Source organism: Taudactylus pleione, unplaced genomic scaffold (assembly GCF_031769625.1).
Source record: "Taudactylus pleione unplaced genomic scaffold, aTauple2 ptg000393l, whole genome shotgun sequence".
NCBI lineage: Eukaryota > Metazoa > Chordata > Amphibia > Anura > Myobatrachidae > Taudactylus > Taudactylus pleione.
Window position 1 is genome coordinate 7,379,377 of NW_028284794.1, and position 24,872 is coordinate 7,404,248.

Consider the following 24,872-nt stretch of genomic DNA (forward strand, 5'->3'; position numbering starts at 1 on the left):
CCTTTGGTGCGAGACCCTTAACGACGGCTTGGCCATCGTTATTCGGGTCTCGCGCATGCATTCGACGGAGCCGCCTGTCATGCGCATGCGCACTTGGGCAACATCGACCCACTTGCGAGCTTTTACCACTCGCGAGCGTGTCTGAATCAGGCCCCTTGAGGGTTATACCACCCTTTAACAGACAGACGCACGCTTGTCGCTGCTGCTTTGAGTATGCAGGTGCGGTTACAGCCCACACAATTCACAAAGACACAAAAAAAAAAAAGAATTTTTTATTTTTGTTGCAGTGCACTTTGGGAGTTACAGCACCCTTTAACAGACAAGCCAGCTGGCCCTTTACTTATGACACAGGCGCACGTTTGGTGCTACTTTGTTGATGCACGTGCGGCTACTGCGCACACAATTCACAAACACAGAAAAAAAATATTTTTTTTTGCACTTGGGGGAGCACCCCTTTAGGACAGAGCACCCCCTGGACAACACTACAGCACCCCTTTAGGACTGGGACACTGCACAGGACTTTGGAGTGGACACAGCCCCTATGGACAACTGACTGCACAACACAGCCCAGCCAGCCCCTATGGACTTTGGAGGAGTGGACACAGCCCCTATGGACAACAGCAGCACAGCACAACACAGCCAGCCCCTATGGACTTTGGAGGAGTGGACACAGCCCCTATAGACAACAGCAGCACAGCACAACACAGCCAGTCCCTAACGACTTTGGAGGAGTGGACACAGCCCCTATGGACAACAGCAGCACAGCAGCTACACACACTACACTGCACTACACTACACTACACAGCCCAGCCAGCCCTTACTCCCACCCTCCCTCTTCACTGTCCACAGCCGAGTGAGAAAATGGCGCCGACACGGGTACCTTATATAGAATCCAAAACCGTGAGACCCGGAAGGTGGGATGATGACGTTTTGCTTCAATTTCAGATCCAAGTCAGGCGGGAAAAGTCAAGCCTGACTCGGATCGGCCTCAGATCGGGGGGGCTTGGGGGGGTTCAAATTTCAAAAATCCGAACCCGCTCACCCCTACTTTAAACCCATATTGCAGCCAAAGTTTCTGTAACTATAAAGCATTTTTTTTACAATTTCTTTGTAGTTTGGATCCTTGACATTGCCTAAAAATTTTTAAATTTTACTGTACATGTACTGTTTGCGTGTAGTGTGTACAGTGTGTGTGTGTGTGTGGTGGTAGGCAGGGATTAAAATGAGCCGGCACAGTCAGGGTCGGTTCTATAATTACTAAAGATGTGCTCTGATCCCCATGTTTTGGTTTTGGTTTTGGATCTGGATCTCCCCTTGTTTTGGATCTGGATGGATTTTGCCAAAACCTCACCTTCGTGTTTTGTTTTTCGGTTTTTGTTTTGGATCTGGATTTTTTCTTAAAAAGTCATAACAAAACGGCTAAGATCACATAAAATTGGCCTTTTTTTTGTTCCTACAGTATTATTTGCCTCAATATCATTTATTTCCAGTCAATTTTGACCACCTCACAGCTCACAATAAAGATGATGTCATCTAGTTAAGGGCCAAATGGTTGCATACAGCTAGCTGGCTCAAAACTGTGCAAAGAAGAATAAATAATTGGTGCAGCCACTGGCTGAATTGATAATTAGTGCAGCCCCTGGCTGAATTGATAATTGGTGCAGCCCATGGCTGGCTGAAGAATTGATAATTGGTGCAGCCCCTGGCTGAATTGATAATTAGTGCAGCCCCTGGCTGAATTGATAATTGGTGCAGCCCATGGCTGGCTGAAGAATTGATAATTGGTGCAGCCCCTGGCTGAATTGATAATTGGTGCAGCCCATGGCTGGCTGAATTGATAATTGGTGCAGCCCTTGGCTGAAGAATTGATAATTGGTGCAGACACTGGCTGAAGAATTGATAATTGGTGCAGTAACTGACTGATTAAATGATAGTTGATAGTTAATTGTTGATGCAGCCTCCTGGCTAAGTAGTAGTGGAATACAGAGCTATGATTAGGAAGTAACCAGTCCTGCAACAGCCTTGAGACCTGGATCTCTTGGCAAGTTGCGGCCATTACAGCCTTGAGGGCTGGTAAAAAGTAACAACAGGTAGCCTTTGGGCCGTGAAGCAGGATGCATGTAGCAGCCTTAAAGGCTGAGAACCCTTGGCTAAATATCACTATTGTGTGACTTGTGCCATCGGGTTGACACAACAAGCAGCAATTTGTTCACATTTTCTATAAAAAAATGAAAGGGGCATGCAGGAGATGCTGTCTGTGGCCATTACAATTTCTGGACATTCATAAACCATAACATAAAAAATGTAAGGCAGCAAGGCCCCAACCACCACATAATGGAAAGGAAAAAGGTGCAAGATGGAATTGTCCTCGTGCCCTCAAACCCACACTTACATTGTGTATATGAAACAGGACATTTACAGTTTAAAAAAACAATCTCTTCAGTTACAGGGACTGCCACTTGTGGCTGAAATGATTGATTTGTTTGGACCCCCCACAAAACAAACTGCAGATGTGCAGTGGACATTGGTGGCAATGATCCCATACACAAACCGGCTTTACAATAAATTAGATTAGATGTCGTCATCGTCTTCATCATCGTCCTCCCCATCAGTGTGTGCATCCTCCTCTTCTTCACACAATATGAATTCATCCCCTCTGGAATCAACCATTGAAGAGTCAGACGCCAATGTTTTTTTGGACTAAAGTGCTGGTAAATGTCTTCCTCGTGGAATTTGTAATTAATTTTGATGAACATCATCTTTTCCACATTTTGGGGAAGTAACCTCCTATGACAATCCCTGACAAGGTTTCCGGCAGCGCTGGAAACTCTTTCAGAGTACACACTGGAGGGTGGACAACTTAAGTACAGCAAAGCCAGTTTGTGTAAGGGACTCCAAAGTGCCTCTTTTTCCTGCCAGTAGTGAAATGGACTGTCTGTGCCGTGCCTACTTGGATGCTATCCCTAAAATAGTCATCCACCATTCTCTGAATGGTGACCATATCAGACAAAGTCATGGTAGACATGTCACTCATTGTAGGCAGTTCTTTCAGACCCAATCAGATATCATTAGATTTTGCTGACTGATCTGCATCACCACCAGCAAGTGGGTCTCTTAAGAAAATTTATTATTTTCCTGGCAGCTGTAGAAACTGAAGGAGGAGATGCTGATGTATCACATTTTGTTTGAGCTGACAATTTTTTCACAGCCAGCTCTTTGCATCTTTTCAGATTTATGTCCATTGGAAAGAAAGACACAAAGTATGACTTAAACCTAGGATCAAGTATGGTCACCAAAATATAGTGATCTCATTTCAAGAGATTGATGACCCTTGGATCCTGTCAAAGTGAATGAAGGGCTTGATCTACAAGTCCAACATACTTAGCGGAATCATTCAGTTTCAGCCCCTGCAGTTTCTCCAGCTGCTTTTGCAAAAGTCTGATGAGGGGAATGAACTGACTCAAGCTGGCAGTGTCTGAAATAACTTAATGTGTGGCAAGTTCAAAGGCTTTGAGAACCTTGCACAACATGGAAATTATTCTCCACTGTGCTTGACTAAAGTGCATTCCTGCTCCTCTCCTTATGTCATAGGCTGTAGTGTAGCCTTGGATGGCCTTTTTCTTCTGCTCATTCCGCTGAACCATATAGAGGGTTGAATTCCACCTAGTTACTACCTCATACTTCAGCTGATGGCAGGGCAAATTTAACAGTTCTTCCTGGTGATGCAATCTTTGACACATAGTTGCTGAAAGTCGAAAATGTCCAGAAATCTTTTGTACCAATGAGAGCATCTCCTGCATGCCCCTGTCATTTTTAAAAAAATGTTGCACCACCAGATTAATTGTGTGAACAAAACATGGGATGTGATCGAATTCCCCCACATGTAATGCTCGCACAATATTGCTGGCATTGTCAGTAATCACAAATCCTGAGGAGAGTCCAAGTGGGGTAAGCCATTTTGCAATGATTTCCCTGAGTTTCTCTAAGAAGTTCTCAGTGGTGTGCCTCTTAGTGAAACCGGTGATGCACAGAGTAGCCTGCATCTGAATGAGCTGGCATTTGTTAGATTCTGCTGCTGTTTGCACAGTTGGAGGCAATACACCTACCCAGTGGACTATCACAGTCATGTAATCTTTAGTTTGCCCTGTCCCACTTGTCCACATATCTGTGGTTAAGTGGACAGTGGGAACATTGGCAATTCAGAGGACATTAATAAGATCTTTTTTAATGTCCATGTACAGATTGGGAATTGATATTCTAGAGAAGTGTAATCTAGAAGGCACATTGTAGCAGGGACATAGGACCTCCATTAACTGGGTAAAGCCCACTGCATTAATGGTGTACACTGGATGCACATCTAATACCAGAATAGCTGTTATGGCTAAATTTGCTGTGCATCTGGGTGTTTGCTGTCATACTTGTTCGCCAATGCAAGGGACTGTGTCATAGTCAATTGTTTTGTTGAACTTCCTGAACTACTAAAAGTAGTCTTCTTCCTGGTCCCTTTCAGGGATGGAGATCCACTTATAGCAACAGCAGCAGCAACAGATGTAGCACTCAAGGATCATTCTAAGGAACAACGGATAGGAGAGGAGTAAGTCCTTATGATATTGGATGCAGGACTACTTCCGAACATGAATGAGGATGTCGATGATGATGCATGTGTTGGTGGTGATATTGCAGGTGCTTGGATCCAGATAGAAGGGAGCAGTTTGGTGACACTGGACTGGTTGTTGTTTGTTTTTTTGTCCCTGAAGTTTCTGTACCCTTTCTGATTTGATGAATGTGCTGCAAGTGATGTAACAGGGATGAGGTTCCAAAATGGTTAAGGTCCATACCTCTACTCACTGTTACTTGGCAATGGTTACAAATGGCCTTGCAAAGGTTGTCCGGATTTGGGTGGAAATAATTCCACACATGAGAAGTTGATTTTTTGGTCCTTTGCCCAGGCATGGCAACAATGGGTTTTTTCCCACCATGGGTAACAACTGTTGCCTGATTTACAGTTTTTACACAAACATCCTCGCCATCAACATCCTCGTCATCATCAACATCCTCATCATCCTTGTTATCACCAACTACATAAATATCCTCCTCATGCAATTCCACAGAAGCATCCTCGATTTCTACGTTAGAAGGCACACAAATGGTGGAAGGAGGATCCTCTTCAAGTATAGTATTAGAAAGGTGAGTCTCACATATGGCAACCGCAGACACACTTGGTCTCTCCTCTAGGATTTCTGATTTTTCTGAGCACACAGGTGGTTCCGGTGTCTCACTCGTCTTAACAATTTTAATATTTTTTGTACCTCTCCTATAAGCAGATTGGCTTAAATTATCAGTTATAAATACAGGCCAATGCCTGATCCTTTCCTTGCCACTTTGTGTAGTGAATGGTATATTTAAATTTTTTTGTTTCTCTAAAGCTTACTTAGCTTAAATTTTTTTTGCTTTAACAGGGTAAAGGTTTATTTTTTTTAGCCTTACTTTTTGGCCTGACTTAAGCCCTGGTACATCGGCATTCATAGATGCTGTTGACAGCCATGCATCATCATCATGACTGCTGCCGGCAGCTACAAGACTGGTATGTGGATCCTGCTCTCCGGTCATGTGACTGTCCTACATACTCACTATGCACACAACCACACCCAAAAAATTGTTGGTTTTATGTTTATTATTTTGTTTATTTTTTGGGCAGCAGCCTTTTGACAGACAGGAGCACAGCACCCCTGCACACCTACGCTGATGAGAGGTGTGGCTAACATGCACACAAAACAATTGTTTATTTATTTTTTAGGCAGCAGCCCTTTGACAGACAGGAGCATAGCACCCCTGCGCTGCTACTCTGATGACAGTGACAGCCAGGTGTGGCTGACATGCACACACAAAAAAATGTTTATTTATTTTTTGTGCAGTAGCCCCTCAACAGACAGCAGCACAGCACCCCTGTGCAGCTATGCAGGTGACAGTGACAGCCAGGTGTGGCTGACATTCACACAAAAAAATTGTTTATTTTTGGCCAACAACCCCTTGACAGACAGCAGCACAACACCACTGCGCACCAACGCCGATGACAGGATTGGCTAACATGCCACACAAAAAAATGTGTTTATTTTATTTTTTACAACACTGGGGTGAACCCCTGAAAAAATTAGCAGCCCCTTAACAGACAGCAGCACAGCACCCCTGCACTGATGACAAGTGTGGCTAACCTAACACTATATTTTTTTTTCACACTGGGGGTGGGTGAAGAGCACCCCTGAAGGACAGAGAACCCCCTGGACAACACAGCACTACAGCCAGCCAGCCCCTATGGACAGGACAAGTACAACTGCCAGCCCTTATGGATAGGACAACGATAGCCAGCCAGCCCCTATGGACAGGACAGCGACAGCCAGCCAGCACCTATGGACATGACAACAGCCAGCCAGCCCCTCTATAGACAACAGCCAGCCAGCCCTTATGGACAACAGTAGCCAGCCCCTATGCACAGTGTCAGGTTGCAATTAACAATAACAAGTATTAAGTATTAACAGCACAGACGGAATGAAAAATGGCGGTGAATCGCGGGATCTTTATACAGTCTAAAACCCGCGAGAATCTTATACCAGGATGATGAAGTTTTGCCTCGTTTTCAGATCCATGTCAGGCGGGAAAACCTGAGCCGACTTGTATCTGCCTCAGATCCCCATAATTCGGGTGGGTTCGGTTCTCAGGGAACCAAACCTGCTCATCTCTAATAACTACGCAAGGTACGCAGCCAAGTAGGGCGCCACATAGTGGTGGGTGCCCTGGCCTCAACCTTGATCATTTATTATATAATAAAAAAATGCAGCCAGCAGCAGAGGCAAGCCACAGGCAGTCTGTGTCACTGTGACACAGCTGCACTGCAGTTGGTGGGCGGCTGTCTGATTGGTCATAAGGGGCAACGTGTCATCATGACATCACATCGCAGGCACATTGTGCAAACAGTGCTGGGGCTTGGACATGCACTGGTTGAAAAAGGGATGGGAGCCGCGGCTCACAAAGAAACATTGGCACCAGGCATCTTTATGCTGTCAGTGCTGTGGGCTGAGGCAGCAGAACCTCCCGCCCGCACTGCTAGTCACCATCATCGGGAAGGGTATCCACTTCCCTAAACTTATGAAGAGTCAGAGGAGGCATGGTGCACAGGCTTTACAGTGTGGTGAGCATGTAAGTGAGCCACTGTGCAGCCAGTGAGAGAGACTGAGAGCTTGTGAGGGGGGAGGAGGATGTTATCTGCAGATAGGAGACGTCAGTGTGATCTGTAAGGGGGTGGGGGGATGCAGTGTGATATGAGAGTGTGGGGGGATCTGTGAGATCTGATGTGGGAGCCAGTGTAATCTGTGAGTTGGGCAATTGAAATGTGTCAGGGGGAATTGTTTGTTCTGTGAAGGGGTAGTGCAATCAATGAGGGGGAGGGGGCAATGTGAGCTGTGAAAAGGGGGTCTGTGTGGCAGCAGTGTGATCTTTAAGGAGGTGCAGTGTGATCTGTAAGGGGGTGCTGTGAGGGGGCAGTGTGATTTGTGAGATGTGGCAGTGTGATCTGTAAGGGGGTCTGTGTGAGTGGGCAGTGTGATATGTGAAGTTCAGTGGGTGCATTAGACTATAGAGGGAAGTGTGTGTTTGAGGCTATGGGGACAGCATGTGTGAGAGGCTTATAGGCAGCATGTGTAGGCTATAGGGGGCAGTGATTATGTGTGATGCTATCGGGGACAGCATGTGTGTGTGAGGCTATTGTGGCAGTGTGTGTCTGAGTCTATGGGGACAGGAAGCAGGTGGGGAGCACCAAAATAAATTCTTGACATGGGCTGCACTTGGTCTAGGACCTGCTGCAGTGATAGGGCCCACTGCAGACCGCAGCACAGATGGGATGCTGTCCAGCAGGAGAAGGAGAGGGCCCTCCCTTTTGCTCATAATCCCTCCCAGAGTCCTGTTACAAGTCCAGTCCAGGACTTGTACATGGCTCAAGATTCTCCTGCTCCTGATCCTGTTCCCACTGGACCTTCCCCCAAGAGATCCAGATGTCAGAGAACTGGGCTGGGTTCCTCCCATGTCACCTGATGAGTCCTTCCTCTATTTAAACTCACTAAACTTTTGCTGCCTTGCCGGCTATAGTGTTTACTTCAGCGCTCAGCTCTGCTGCATGGTCAGCATTACTAACTTGCTTCAAGTCCTCCGTGTCTCCTCCGAGTGCTCGGCTACTCCAGGACACACTTCCCCTCAGCCACCCTCGTGCTGCCTCCAGCTCTCCTAGCCGCAGCACCAGCTGTTGTCTACTGTCGGCTGACACTGAGGGAGTACTAAGCTTCCTGACCGACTCCCCCGGCAACTCCTGCAGCACTATCATTCCATCCTCCATCTGTACCCGGTTCTATCATCAGCACTCAGCTGCCGCAGTACCAGCAGTGCCTCCAGGACATTGGCTATCATCACAGCTCCTGTATCCTCATGCTGTCATCGGCTCCTCAAGCTGCAACGCCCATCGCTTTCCAGCGCCATCAGCCGTACAATCGGTCCAGTGGCAGTGGCAGTCATCATCGGCTTATTAGCCGCATCATCGGCCCATTGGCCACATCATCGACTGACTGGTCACAGCATCGGCTCACCAGCCGCAACTTAGGCACGTTGGCCTTCATCATCGGCTTATTCGCTGCATCATTGGCCCATTGGCTGCAACATCGACCCACTGGTCACAACCTCGGCTCATCAGCCGCAACATCGGCCCATTGGCCACTTTCATCGGCTCTTTAGCCATACCATCGGCCCAGTGGCCACACCATCGGCATTAGCCGCATTATCGGTTCTTAAAGAGTGCAACAACCAGATTCTCATCTCTCCCCGCATCATTTGTTCCACCACCAGCCTTCTTAGGAACTCCAGTTCTTACATCTACTTCCTGTCTATCTGGACTCTAACGGCTACCTTAAAGGTATAGCTAGAGACCGTAACATTATAGCTGGCCCTAAATACATTGTAGGAAGAACCTGGGGCTTGTCATCGGCCGTACCCATCCTTCACTATGGAGCAAGGACAGAATCCTGCCCAAGTGCTGCCTGCACAAATCCAAAGTCTTAACCAGAAGGTACAGGAACTTACAATACGGTTTGAAGAGAATCGTTCAACAGTACATCCGGTTCCTCCTCAAGAAACCAAAGATGAATTTACCGGATAGATTTTCTGGTGATCGTCGACAATTTTTAAACTTTCGTGAAAGTTGTAAACTTTATTTTCGACTTCGTCTTATCTCCTCTGGCACACACTTACAACGAGTGGGATTAGTCTTTTCTCTCCTTCAGGGGAATCCACAGACTTGGGATTTTTGGATTACCCTTGACACATGCTGCATTAAAGACTGTGGATGCTTTCTTTACGGCTTTAGGCCTATTATATGATGACCCGGACTGCCCTGCTTTGGCGGAGTCTAAATTGTGTGCCCTCAAACTGGGTCAGAAACCAGTGGAGGATTATTCCTCAGAATTCCGCAGATGGGCCACCAACTCAAGCTGGAACGATCCAACTCTACGCAGCCAATACCGCCCTGGTCTTTAGGACGCCATCAAGGATATCCTTGTCCAACATTCACCTTCTGAATCTTTGGATGATCTAATGCAGCAAGCCATTAGGATTGATCAGCGTCTACGGGAACGTAGGCATGAACAGAACCTTCTGACTAAGTCACCTCATGCTCTTTCGTGGATTCCACCTTCAGATACAGAAGAACCCATGCAGATCGGGGCTTCTCGCCTGTCATCAGAAGAGAGATGCAGAAGAAGTTCCTTAGGCCTTTGTATGTACTGCAGTGACAAGGGGCACTCGGTTAACTGTTGTCCACTCAAACCAGTAAAAAGCAAGGCCTAGGTGTTTGGGAGTATCTGCACTTAGGCCTAGCATCCATTTCCTTCAAAAATTCAATTTTAGTTCCAGCTACCATTCAACTTGCTGATTCCATCCTCACTACTTCGGCTTTTCTGGATAGCAGGGCAGCCGGAAATTTCATGGATATTCTCTTCTTCCACACTTTGGGTGTTCCAGCTATTCCTCTGGAACAAACGATTTCTATCTGCGGTTTTTCGGAGGATTAATCTCTCCAGGAGCTGTCACATTTAAAACACCCCCTCTCCATATTTTCTGTTGGGATTTTGCACTACGAGACTTTGTTCCTTATCTCCAGTTGTGCTTGGGTTCCCATGGCTAAGGGATCACAATCCTACGATTGATTGGCAATCCGGGGAAATTATTAAATTGAATCGGACCTGTCAGAATCGCTGCTTGACCATTCCATTTCAGTCTGTTCTTTCTACAGTTACGGAAGATCATCCAGCTATTCCGTCTCAATACCAAGATTATGCTGATGTATTTTCCAAAAAACTTGCGGATGTTCTTCCTCCACATAGGTCCTATGACTGTGCAATCAACTTAGTGCCAAATGCTAAACTACCCAAAGGACAGTTGTACCCGAGGAGAAAGCGATGAGAGAATACATCGAGGATGCTTTGGCTAAAGGTTTTATACGCCCTTCCAGATCACCTGTAGGAGCTGGGTTCTTCTTTGTAGGGAAAAAAGATGGATCTCTATGTCCCTGCATTGATCATTTGATCAGCTACGTCAAGCTAGTATCTTCTCCAAAATTGATCTTCGTGGAGCGTACAACCTAATTCGTATCAAAGAAGGGGATGAAAGGAAAATGGCTTCCAGTACTCATTCTGGGCATTACGAGTACCTGGTTATGCCCTTTGGATTATCCAACGCTCAGGCTGTTTTTCAGGACCTGATCAATGACATCCTTCGTGAGTTCCTTGGGGTCTTTGTTGTTGTATATCTGGACGACATTTTAATTTTTTCTCAATCACCAGCTCAGCATTATCAGCATGCATGGTAGGTTCTTCAAAAACTGTGAGAGAATCATCTGTACGCTAAATTAGAAAAGTGTGACTTTGACATCTCGCAGGTTTCCTTCTTGGGATATACTGTCTCGTCTTAGGCATTTTTGATGGAACTCCAGAAGGTCGAGGCTATACTTAAGTGGGTTCAGCCTACCTCTCTTAAAGCCATCCAGTGGTTCCTTGGCTTTTCAAACTATTACCGTCGATTCATTAGATCATTTTCGGATATTGTGGCACCCATTGTGGACCTGACCAAAAAAGGAGCAGACACCCTTAACTGGTCAGACAAGGTGGTCCAATCTTTCAAAACCCTCAAAGTTGCATCATTGGCCCATTGGCCACAACATCGACCCACTGGTCACAACATCGGCTCACCAGCCGCACCTTAGGCCCATTGGCCTTCATCATCAGCTTATTCGCCGCAATATCGGCCCATTGGCTGCAAAATCAACCCACCAGTCACAACCTTGGCTCACCAGCCGCAACATCAGCCCATTGGCCATTTTCATCGGCTCATTAGCTACACCATCGGCCCAGTGGCCACACCATCGGCATTAGCTGCATTATCGGTTCTTAAAGAGTGCAACAACCAGATTGTCATCTCTCCCCGCATCATTTGTTCCACCACCGGCCTTCTTAGGAACTCCAGTTCTGACATCTACTTCCTGTCTATCTGGACTCTAACGGCTACCTTAAAGGTATAGCTAGAGACCGTAAAAAGTCCCCAGCACTTCCTCTCTCTCTGCCAGTGACCTCTCTCTCCTCCGGCTCAGGTATCCCCCACTGCAAACTGTCACGGTTACCTGGTGGCCCCGGTGCAGTGACAGATTGTCTACTGTGTCATTCCATGGTAACTCACATTACAAAGTTACATAGCAAACGATCAGCCATTCCTGTATACAGTCTTCCAAAGCATGATCTGTCTCATCTTTTTCTCAGCAAACAAAACCAACCTCACACAAACTGTTGCTGTTGACAACCATGCACACACTCACCATGTCACCTTGCAACATGAGTTACCATAGAATGACCCTACTGGTGGTGTTTCTCAAAACACATGCCTCTTGTTTGAATGGCCACACCTCCTTTTTTGGAGTGCACACTGGAGTCACTCACAAAAGTTTCCTTTTCACTAACAGGCACCATGCCACTTGCAACTCTACAATATATATACATAATATATGATAGAGTTTTTTTATCCCAAGGAACAGTAACACAATGCAGTGTCTGACACGAGGCTAAAACTGGGACTACCCATTACCAGATCTCTAGTTTTGCCTATGGGTAGAGGTGCTGGCTTGGGGCAGGGATTATACTGCTGATGGTGTGGTTTTATAGATGTAGCTATATTTATAGATATATCTAAAGATATCTACATATATATCTACAGATATATATCCTCATGAAAAATAATTTGACCCTAGGCTGCAATGTTAGGGTATGGTCTTTTTATGTAAAAGCTCACAAAATGACATAATAATACAATAAATCGTTTTTTTTTAATCTGCAAGGCATATGTATAAAATTTTCATATTAAAATGTAATCCTGGATTTCAGGTCTATCCAGTGGTATTACCTACTGGTAGCCTGGTCCAGTCCACTCTGAAGGCTGCATTTAGTGCTGGGTTTTCACTTGGATTATGCCCAGGGGAGTATTTATAATGGCTGCAGGGTGTTCGGGGGGGCCACACTGCACACCCTGCTCCCATATAGTCTTATACTTACCTGTCCATAGTGCTACAGTACCGAGTCGGGGCTGCCGAGTAGCAAAAATCACTGGGAAAATGGTGGCAGCCACGGTAAAATGGCTCAGGTGCCATTTTTCCGGAGACCGGCACATGTGCAGTAGACTCTGGCATTAAACAGAATCTACTGCACCCACTGCACCTCGGCACTGCCAGAGGGAGGAAGGGGCCTGCACTTCATCTGCACACAGGCCCCCTCCTATCTTAAAATGTCCCTGATCATACCCTTCCAACACTGTGTTGCATCTGTTGTATTTGGTTCCACCTTCACCAGCTGACCTTGTAGTTGTAGTTGTTGTTGTGTGTGAAATGTTCCTTTAGACATCATGGGGTTTAGGCCCTTTGTAAATTTCAGCTTCAGGACCATGTGGACCATAATCTGGCACTGGGCGGGGGGAAGATTTATGACAAGAACTGAATTGCAACGTTCTATACTACCGTCTGAGGCCCTGATTCAGAGAAGGATGCTCTGACAGAGCGCTCACTCTGAATCAGGGCAGTGCCTCTGAATTTAAGAGCGGCCTCCTGGCCGCTCGCATAGCTGTGGGTGACCACCCACAGCTATAGGAAGTGGCCAAAATGATGGTCGCGATGGTCAAGACCATCGCGACCATTGGGCTTGTGACGAGACCCTTGCGGTAGCCCCCTTTGGTGCAAGACCCATAACAAGGCTTGGCCATCGTTATTCGGGTCTCGCGCATGCGCACGACGAAGCCGCCTCCGTCGTGCACATGCGCACTTGGCCAACATCGACCTGCTTGTGAGCGCTCAGTGCTCGCGAGCAGGTCTGCATTAGGCACTGAATTCATTTAAGACAATGTTTTTATAATAAATGTAGGCAGAATACATTTATCACTTTAAAAAATATGAAAAAAATGACTTATTCATAAATACACGTTTTGCAGAAAAACGTGATGTGATATGCAAATTCGGGAGTCATTTTCGTGTTCAGAAGCCAAAAATCTATAAGTATCACATAAGTTCATTAAAAAAACTTTTTCATTGCAGATCTGTGTAATCAGGTGTTTGGTGTGTAATATAGAAGTGTATACTTATAATGAAGTGGTTGGTGTATAAAATACAACGGTATGCTTAGAATGAGGTGGTTGATGTAGAAGGAACAGTTTCATGCTTATAATGATGTGGCTGGTGCATAAAGTACAGGGGTATGCTAATAATGAGGTGGTTGGTGAATAAAGTACAGGGTTTTGCTTATAATGAAGTGGCTGGTGTATAAAGTAAAGGGGTATGCTAATAATGAGGTGGCTGGTGTATAAAGTAGAGGGGTATGCTAATAATGAGGTGGCTGGTGTATAAAGTACAGGGGTATGCTAATAATGAGGTGGCTGGTGTATAAAGTACAGGGGTATGCTAATAATGAGGTGGTTGGTGTGTAAAGTACAGGGGTATGCTAATGATGAGGTGGCTGGTGAACAAAATAACAGGGGTATGCTAATAATGAGGTGGCTGGTGTATAAAGTACAGAGGTATGCTAATAATGAGGAGGCTGGTGTATAAAGTACAGGGGTACACTAATAATGAGGTGGTTGGTGTATAAAGTACAGGGATATGCTAATAATGAGGTGGTTGGTGTATAAAGTACAGGGGTATGCTTATAATGATGTGGCTGGTGTATAATGTACAGGGGTATGCTAATAATGAGGTGGCTGGTGTATAAAGTACAGGGGTATGCAATTATGAGGTGGTTGGTGTATAAAGTACAGGGGTATGCTTAAAATGAGGTAGTTAGTGTATGAAGTACAGGGGTACGCTAATAATGAGGTGGCTAGTGTATAAAGTACAGGGGTATGCTAATGATGAGGTGGCTGGTGTATAAAGTTCAGGGGTATGCTAATAATGAGGAGGTTGGTGTATAAATTACAGGGGTATGCTAATAATGAGGTGGCTGGTTTATAAGGTAAAGGGGTATGCTAATAATGAAGTGGCTGGTGTATAAAGTAAAGGGGTATGCTAATAATGAGGTGGCTGGTGTATAAAGTAGAGGGGTATGCTAATAATGAGGTGGCTGGTGTATAAAGTACAAGGGTATGCTAATAATGAGGTGGTTGGTGTGTAAAGTACATCGGTATGCTAATGATGAGGTGGCTGGTGTATAATATACAGGGGTATGCTAATAATGAGGTGGCTGGTGTATAAAGTACAGGGGTATGCTAATGATGAGGTGGCTGGTGTATAAAGTACAGGGGTATGCTAATAATGAGGTTGCTGGTGTATAAAGTACAGAGATATGCTAATAATGAGGTGGCTGGTGTATAAAGTACAGGGGTACACTAATAATGAGGTGGTTGGTGTATAAAGTACAGGGATATGCTAATAATGAGGTGGTTGGTGTATAAAGTACAGTGGTATGCTTATAATGATGTGGCTGGTGTATAATGTACAGGGGTATGCTAATAATGAGGTGGCTGGTGTATAAAGTATAGGGGTATGCTCATAATGAGGTGGTAGGTGTATAAAGTACAGGGGTATGCTTATAATGAGGTAGTCAGTGTATGAAGTACAGGCGTATGCTAATAATGAGGTGGCTAGTGTATAAAGTACAGGGTTATGCTAATGATGAGGTGGCTGGTGTATAAAGTACAGGGGTATGCTAATAATGAGGTGGCTGGTGTATAACGTACAGGGGTATGCTAATAATGTGGTGGTTGGTGTATAAAGTACAGGGGTATGCTAATAATGAGGTGGTTGGTATATAAAGTACAGGGATATGCTAATAATGAGGTGGTTGGTGTATAAAGTACAGGGTTATGCTTATAATGAAGTGGCTGGTGTATAAAGTACAGGGGTATGCTAATAATGAGGTGGCTGGTGTATAAAGTAGAGGGGTATGCTAATGATGAGGTGGTTGGTGTATAAATTACAGGGGTATGCTAATAATGAGGTAGCTGGTGTATAAAGTAAAAGGGGTATGCTAATAATGAGGTGGCTGGTGTATAAAGTAGAGGGGTATTCTAATAATGAGGTAGCTGGTATATAAAGTACAGGGGTATGCTAATAATGAGGTGGTTGGTGTGTAAAGTACAGGGGTATGCTAATGATGAGGTGGCTGGTGTATAAAGTACAGGGGTATGCTAATAATGAGGTGGCAGGTGTATAAAGTACAGAGGTATGCTAATAATGAGGTGGCTGGTGTATAAAGTACAGGGGTACACTAATAATGAGGTGGTTGGTGTATAAAGTAAAGGGATATGCTAATAATGAGGTGGTTGGTGTATAAAGTACAGGGGTATGCTTATAATGATGTGGCTGGTGTATAATGTACAGGGGTATGCTAATAATGAGGTGGCTGGTGTATAAAGTACAGGGGTATGCTAATAATGAGGTGGTTGGTGTATAAAGTACAGGGGTATGCTTAAAATGAGGTAGTCAGTGTATGAAGTACAGGGGTACACTAATAATGAGGAGGCTAGTGTATAAAGTACAGGGGTATGCTAATGATGAGGTGGCTGGTGTATAAAGTACAGGGGTACACTAATAATGAGGTGGTTGATGTATAAAGTACAGGGGTATGCTAATAATGAGGTGGCTGGTGTATAAAGTACAGGGATATGCTAATAATGAGGTGGTTGGTGTATAAAGTACAGGGGTATGCTTATAAAGAGGTGACTGGTGTATAAAGTACAGGGGTACACTAATAATGAGGTGGTTGGTGTATAAAGTACAGGGGTATGCTAATAATGAGGTGGCTGGTGTATAAAGTACAGGGGTATGCTAATAATGAGGTGGTTGGTGTATAAAGTACAGGGGTATGCTAATAATGAGTTGGCTGGTGTATAAAGTACAGGGGTATGCTAATAATGAGGTGGTTGGTGTATAAAGTACAGGGGTATGCTAATAATGAGGCAGTTGGTGTATAATTTACAGGGGTATGCTAATAATGAGGTGGTTGGTGTATAAAGTACCGGGGTGTGCTTATAATGATGTGGCTGGTGTATAAAGTAGAGGGGTATGCTAATAATGAGGTGGCTGGTGTATAATGTACAGGGGTATGCTAATAATGAGGTGGTTGGTATATTAAGTACAGGGGTATGCTAATATTGAGGTGGTCAGTGTATAAAGTACAGTGGTATGCTAATAATGAGGTGGTTGGTGTATAAAGTACAGTGGTATGCTAATAATGAGGTGGTTGGTGTATAAAGTACAGCGGTATGCTTCATTGTCGATATTATTATAATACTAATGAAAGTTTCATGGTGTTAGGTATGAAATTGTTGCCACCAGCTTCTACCACAGGCAGTAGAATTGCTTTGTTTGCTTTAGATAAAGTATTTATGTTCTGCTTTTCAGATCTATTTTTTGGGATATTTCCAAAATAATGGTACCAGTGAAACGATGGAGTGCAATGTGGAATTGACGGGAAAGGACGTGTGCACGTACATTGACCCCTTCTCTGGGGACACGTGGCAGTGTGTACGACCATGGACGCTGCCGTGTAACTCCAGGCTTTATCACTCCATGGGGGGATACCGCAAAGTGACTAACCAACTGGAGGACTCTCTGATGAGTGGGTGAGCAATACTGACTGTTAGGGAATCTGTCATTGTTACAACTTCAACAGGCATGTGCAACAAACAATCATTAACTAAGATTGATTCATGGATGGAATATTCTAATAAGCGCTGGGCAATCTGTATTATATCCTGTGTTACAGGAATAATAAATAGCAATACAACTTGATATGATTATGCAAAAGTGAATGTTTTTGCAGGATTTATGGAAATAATAGACCTCTTTATTTTGGTGTTTCAGGTCTTCACTTTTCCTTTCCTGAAACTGCTACAAAACAAATACTTTTCATAATTAGTAGTTAATTAATAAAAATTTGTGATTCCACATGCATTACATATAGTGCACCAGATGTGAACATATCTTGTTAAAATAAATATAAAAGTAGTAATAAAATAAAGTGGTCTATTTATTATTATTATGGGGTGTATTTATTATTATTATGGGGTGTATTTATTATTATTATGGGGTGTATTTATTATTATTATGGGGTGTATTTATTATTAAGAAGAGATGAGCGGTTTGGTTAAGCTGAACACCGATCACACCCAAACTTTGGGGTTTCAAGTCTTACTGAGACCCAGCTTGGATCACTTTGGCGTCAGGTCTTCTCGTCAAGTTTAGAACTCAGAACTAAAAATCGGACCTCATGTATTTTGAATTGCATTTAAGTCCCTCCCTTGTGATTTCAGGTGCTGTGATTTGATCAAAATTGACTAGAAATGAATGTTATTGATGATAATAATACTACAGGAACAAAACAGGTCCAAGTTACATGATTTAGCTATTTTTATCAATCTTTAAAGAAATCCAATAGCAAAGCACTTGAAAGTGGTTTTGCCAAAACCAAAACCAAAACACGACAATCATTTAGAACTAAAACACGAGTCTGAGCACATCTCTATTATAAAGTGCATTTATCTTCTATAAATAGTCATCACTTCATCCCATGGGGTGGAGAGGTTATGTATAAGTGTACTTCTCCACCAATGCAATTTCAGCCAACCAGCATCATTGTAATGCTGATGAGAACCTCTGAGTTCCTCTTCATTGTATTTGCACATGCAGAAGCCGTTAAGGCCACACATGTACATTAAATAATCAGGGGTCTATTTCCTAAGCAGTGTTAGGAGACAGAGTGAAAAGTGATAAGGTGCCAGCCAATCAGCTCCCAACTGTCATTTTTCAAACAGCCTGTGAGATGGCAGTTAGGAGTTGATTGGCTGGCACCTTATCACTTTTCACTCTGTCTCCTAACACTGCTTAGGAAATAGACCCCTGATTATTCGGTCTGTGCTTGGGCGAGCCAGTAAGGCCACCCATGTGCTACAGTATAAGGAGTTGAAGATGTGATTGGACCTTGCAAGCCCTGCAGGTAAGCACAATGCTATCCTGAGGGGACCTTTTCACTGCTTCATAAATTGAGGAAATGTGTGGCCATTTGTGTGATGTATTTATACAGGGGTTTGTGTAAGCGCTTTATGGTCTAATTTACTACTATGAATCATGCGGTAGTTAAAAATACTATGTTGTTATCTCTCTGGTGAAGGATAACCTTCACCAGAGAAATAATATTATCGTATTTTTAACGCATATCTAATAAAAATTATGTTTGAAAATGTAAAATTATAAATAAGGAGGTTTTTTGCTATTGTTGTGCTTCTTGTCAAAACTTGCCTATGCAGTTCAGATACAAGCCCTGGGGAGCACCACCAACACACCACCTGTCTTTTAGATATTATCCAAATTAATATTTCCACTATTGTTGGTATATAATGTTTGTAATATTATTATTTACTACGTTAAGGATCACTCATTCTTTTTGTTACAAGAACATACAGCCTACATTTTCTGCAACCAGCTTATCATATAATTGTTGGACTTACTACTTTTAAAGAACACCCATCCCACAGAATTACAAGGTGGTTCACACCAGGACATCATAACTACCACATGATTCATTATAGTAAATTAGACCTTAAAAAGCTAACACAAAACCCTGTATAAATATGTATTCTGATGAGGTTGGGATACCTTAGCTGTGTATAGCAGCTATAGGCACTCAAAGACCCTTGTAGCACGGACCTATAACGAAAATCATTTGTGTGATGTGTGTTAATAAACAATTCAGCTGAGAAATCAGTGGTTTCACTACTGTTTACCATTTCTCATACTGTATATTGTGAATGAACAAAATAGGAAATCCTAATGTTTGTTCAATACTAGACTCCCTAGTCATTCAGTTTTACAAATACTATGGTATGAAATTAAAAATATGAGTCTCCTGCCATCGGAGATGTGCGCAACCATTGGGTTTATGTAAATTATTTAACCAAGGCCAAGGTCCATTTCAAGTAGTATTGCATCTAGCTTGATGTACCAACAATGACCACTTTGCTTTATGCTATATAAAGTTTTCTTTAGTAAACACACATCTCCCTCTTGGAACAAATTCTCCCATTACTGTTTGGGGGGTTCCATGTAAATTTTTTCTAGCAATTCTCAATTTTAGAAAACTGAGGAGTCAAAGTCTATTCGGTATAGCAATAAGTCATACATGACAGATATGGCAATGACTAAATATAATGTACTGTACCGCACCGCTGGAGAGAAAATCTTACCATAATCCATCCCAGAACTCTGTGTAAACTGACGACTTTGTAAGGCACAATGGTTCCATCTGCATTCAGCTCTTTATAGAAGATACAGATATTCTTGACTGTCTTTTTATGATTTTGTCTATTTTCTACAGCCCAGGGGTGAATTTACTAAAGGTCAATTTTGGCATTTTGAGTGATTTGGCATGCGATTTTCACTCGATTTGTATTCGATTTTGCATATGGGTATTTACTAAAGGCCACATCGAATGAAAAATCGAATTTTAGTCAAATCGACCTCAAATCGAACATCTGGAAAACATTGGTACTTTTACATAGCCCTACACACAAAACACTTATTTACTATAATTCGATTTGAAATCAACCTAAAAATCAGACTTCAAATCGAACTTCAAATCACCAAATGAATAGACCTGCTTCATGCTTTCGATTTCAGTATGAGCCGGTTGGATTGACACAGATGCAGACATCAGTGAGATGCCTGCATGTATCTGACTGTAAAAAGCAAATAAAGAGTTAAATGTAAAAAACATTGATGGAGTTCCACCCCCAAAACACAACCAGCCCCGTACTTTTCAAAACCAGTCCTGGTTGACTAAGTACAGGGAAAAATTTGCGTAGGGTCTCCCTGTACTTAGTTCAACCAGCACTGGGCTTTGGAACCAGCGCTGGTTCTGGAATTACAGGGAAAAAATAGTGTAGGGTCTTCCTGTAAATCACAGAACCAGCCCTGGACTCTTTCTAGTGGGGGACTGATGCCACAGCCAGGGCAGCCCTATCACCAGGCTACTGGTAGTAACCGTCTAACTTTTCATTTCTTGTTTCAGCTTTATTTTAGATGATGTAGTTTCTTAGATTATAACATCTGTTGACTTTATAAGCCTTTTCTTTGTGGTATCCCAAAGTATGTATCCCTTGCTTTCTTGACAATAGCCAAGCATGATAGACTCCACCAATTTGGGATCTAGCTTATGTTTTTTCTCTTTAGATATGTGAGCATACGCTTTGCATCCAAATACTCTGAGATGAGTGATGCTTTGCTTGATTCCTAACCACTATTGGTGTCTTGCATTGTACTGCAGCTGTGGGTGCACAATTCTTTAGGTAGATTGCTGTAGACACTGCCTCTGTCTAAAAGCATTTTTCTAAATTGGCATCATGCAGCATGGATCTTGTTTTTCCACAGTTGTATGGCTGGCACACTCACTTACACCATTTTGTTCTGGTGTGTATGTAATTGTTAGTTGATTCTCATTTCCATATTTCATTAGAAATGTTGTGCTCATATTTTCCACCATTCTCATATTTTCCACCATTGTCTGATCTCAATACTTTTTCTGACCAGGTTGAGCTGCTACTGATCTCTTGTAATCTGCAATCTTATCTATTACTTTTCTTTTTGCTTTAGTGATGTACATGAGTTTAATTCTTATGAAGTAATCAATGAACATCAGAAACATTCTATACCCACTTATTGATTTTTCTTCTATTGGACTACACACAGGGCTTCAGCTCTAGTTGATGATTTAGGAAAGGGACAATGGGTTTGCTTCTTTCCCATTATACAGTTTTTGGCTTGTCTTTTTCATTAACGGCTATTTCTGTCACCATCCAATTAAGGAGTTTCTGAATGCTATCATAACACAGGTAGCCTAAATGCCTGTGACAGAGTTACATAGATTGACTATAATCAGAGGCCATTGTTGCACTACACTCATCTGTGTCTAGGACATATAACTATTTACATTGGGTTTCTGTTGCTATCACAGTACCTTTTCTATTCTGCACAATATATTTGCCCTCTGTGAACTTCACCTTTAAACTTTTTTTCTCTAGGACACTTATATTAATGAGGTTTGTCCCCATATCTGGTATGAATAACACATCATGAATATCAGTCATGGCCTCACCTCTTATCTTTAAACAAACTGTGATTGTCCTGAGTTTAGTTGCTGTAAAAACCTTGGGCCTGAATCATTACCATTTGCAACTGCGATTACGCATGCAATCGGGCGATTGTTTCATTCTGCGCATGTGTGCGCATCACTGTGTGTGTACGTGAACCAACCACTTCGATCAGGATTGAGATCATAGAGACTATGCAGACCCATCGCAGAGTGATTGACAGGAAGTGCCATTTGGGCAAGGAATGGGGGTGGTCTGCGAAACGTAGGCATCCCAGTGCCTTCAGACATCATTGCAGAGGCATGCATAAATTAGCCAAGGCAAAGGCCTACACAGTCTGAGGTCTTATAGCATGCATGGAAGTTAGCAATTTCTGAGTAAGGTCAGAGCTTGTGCAATTGTCCGTGAGGCTGCGATTCTACTCGATTGTACCGATGGTTTTGCAGTCTTGCTAAACAGTTCATATGTGTGCTAAGTAAAGTGGGTGTCCCTGTGTAGTGCTGTGACTGGATAGTGATCGTAATGGATTAGTATACCTTTGCAGTTGAACTGCGCGCATAATCGCAATCAATTGCATATGCACTTGCAATCCATAGTGACTCAGGCCCCTTGTTTCCAATCCCTTTAATCTGTATAGAATCGCATGTGACATGAACCACTACTGCTTACAAATGAAGTGCCTTGTTGCTCCCGAGTTTATGTACCAACAGTCCCTTCTGCGGATGTCTGTGACACATTTTTTTTTTTGTTGCAACTCCTTTTTCTGCATGGTATTCGCATCTTCCAGTTTGCATTCTGAGGCCTTGTGTAAAACTTTGTGACATACAGTATGTAACACCTGTACTTAGGCTTCTTAGGCTTGGTACTTTTGTATTTAATACTGTACTTTATTCTTAGTACCTGCTTCAACTGACATACATTATTGGAACTGCAACAGTTTTATCCACATGATTTCTGTTGTTAGCTGAGTCATTTTAGATTCGGTAGTATTGATATCTGGGATAATACTTGTTTAGAGGAGCATGTGCATTATGGGGCTGATTCCACAGATCTCTCTTCATGGACACAAATGGTGAGTTTTTGCATAAAGCGCATGCACAGTAGTGACTTTAGTCATTTTTGTGTCTTTACTATTCTGAGTTGTATGCAACTTGGCTGGATAGCTATTGCTCTCTTAGCTGCTTCCAATTTATTGAGACTATGGGCCTGATTCAGAGCCACTCATAAGCGGCCGCTCGTTCGCTCCGAGCGATGTTCACACATCTGCGCATGCGTATGGGTCGTAATGCGCATGCGTCAACCAGTCATTGCAGTCGGAAATCGTGTGTTCGCAAAATAGCGAGTACCTGCTAATTTGAGTGACAGGATGAGGCATTTGTGGGTGGTAACAGGGGAAGGTGCTTGAAAACGGGGAGTGGAGATCCGAACGCAGGTGTGCCAAACGGTCAAAACGGGCATTTAATGGGAGTGCATAATTAACAAAGCATCATCAGCCACGTCACTTGGTTGTCTCTTAGCTTGAACTGTTCACATGATTGCGGTAGGAAAATCCAACCACAAGCACTGTGAGCAGTTCAGACGCCTTTCGATGTACTCAATTAATCTAATAAATAGCGGAGATGACGTATGATGCGAACGGCCAGGGGGCGTCTTTACAAAATAGCGAGTGCATATTTAGTTCACTCGTTCAGACATAGAGGCATCAACAGACTGCAAAGAGCGAGCGCTCTATTTAAATATCCCCCTTTTTCTGACCGAGCGAGCACAAATAGCGTCCGGCTCTGAATCAGGCCCTATGTACCTTATTCAGAGTCGGTCGCAAGCACCGATGTGCTCATAACCGACTCAATGGTTAGGCCTGTGCACGGGCAGCATCCGCACTGTGCGTGTGCAAGCCTCGGAGTGACAGAGAAACTCTGTCACTCCGGAGCTCATTAGCAAAGGGGCGGCTGTTGATGTCGATCAACAGCTAGCCCCGTTTGGTAGGTGGGCAGGGGGGGGTGATTTCCAAAATGGAAGCGTTCCTTTATGAACGCCTACCATTTTGTTGGCGGCTGCACAGACATCATCAGTGATGTCAGTGGGGAGCTTCCTGCTCCATCAGAGCAGAAAGCTCCTTGAGGCTTATGAGTGCCCAGACCCAACCTTAGGGTCTGGTCATAAGCCCCGATGGTCACGATGGTGATCACCATCTCAACCATCAGCCTGGTCAGTCATTAAGCTGTGGGTGGTAACCCACAGCTTAGTGATCGACAAGGAGGCAGTCGTTCAGGATGCAAGCGGCCGCCCTGATTCAGTGCGACTGCTTGCAACTAACGACCACCTCTGAATGAGGTCCTATATCCCTTTGCCACAAATTTTTACTTCATGGCCTCCATATGGGCCCTAGCTGTCTGTTTGTCACTGCAAATCTTGCATGCCCTAATAAATTGAGAATAGGGTAAGCCAAATTTAAGTGGCTTAGGGTGAAAGCTATTGAGGTAGAGAATGATATTTCTGCCCCTTGGTTTATTAAACATTGATGTACTGTAGATTTTTTGCCATCACATAGTTTAATCTGCACATCCAAATAGTTGACATATCCAGAGTCTGCACAATAGGTAACATTTAATGAAATACCTGATACATTATGACTCTCTATGATGTCAACCAATTGCCCCTTTGTGCTGGTCCATATAAGAAAAATGTCATCTATGTACCTGACATAGAAAAAAATCCTGTCAAATACAGTACATACTGTAGACGTCATTAAAGAAAATGTCCTACTCAGCCATAAACATGAACATGTTGCCATACTATGGAGCCACATTGGACCCCATTGCACATCCAATGAGGATCAAAATAATTTCAAGTATGTCCTGTACCGAACTAATATCTGGACCATTATATACCTTACTATCACAGTTAAACTTGCATACGGCTCTCAGTCCAAAATTATTAGGTATAATCATATATAGACTGTTGATGTCAATGCTACAAAGTATACTATCTCAGGGGACTGAGGGCCTTATTCAGCAAGAAACACAAGTGTGCGCACGCACCTGGCCGCTGCTGAATATATGATAATCTGTGCATAGGCACAACAGCAGCAGCATAACATACAGACACCCAGCACTACATAATGCTACCCCCTTTATCCTCTGCTAATGTCTGTACTGATGAGCAAGGCT

At 43.5% G+C, this 24,872-nt stretch overlaps 1 protein-coding gene across 2 annotated transcripts in view; it reads left to right on the forward strand.

Annotated features, from left to right (window-relative positions):
• The window catches only part of LOC148507439 (NXPE family member 3-like), a 188,502-nt gene that overhangs the window by 103,240 nt on the left and 60,390 nt on the right, over window positions 1-24,872 (forward strand). For both annotated transcript variants that reach the window (XM_088446148.1, XM_088446150.1), the window contains exon 3: window positions 16,961-17,181. In XM_088446148.1, the coding sequence (XP_088302274.1) occupies window positions 16,961-17,181 (221 nt within the window). The remainder of the gene's footprint in view (window positions 1-16,960; window positions 17,182-24,872) is intronic.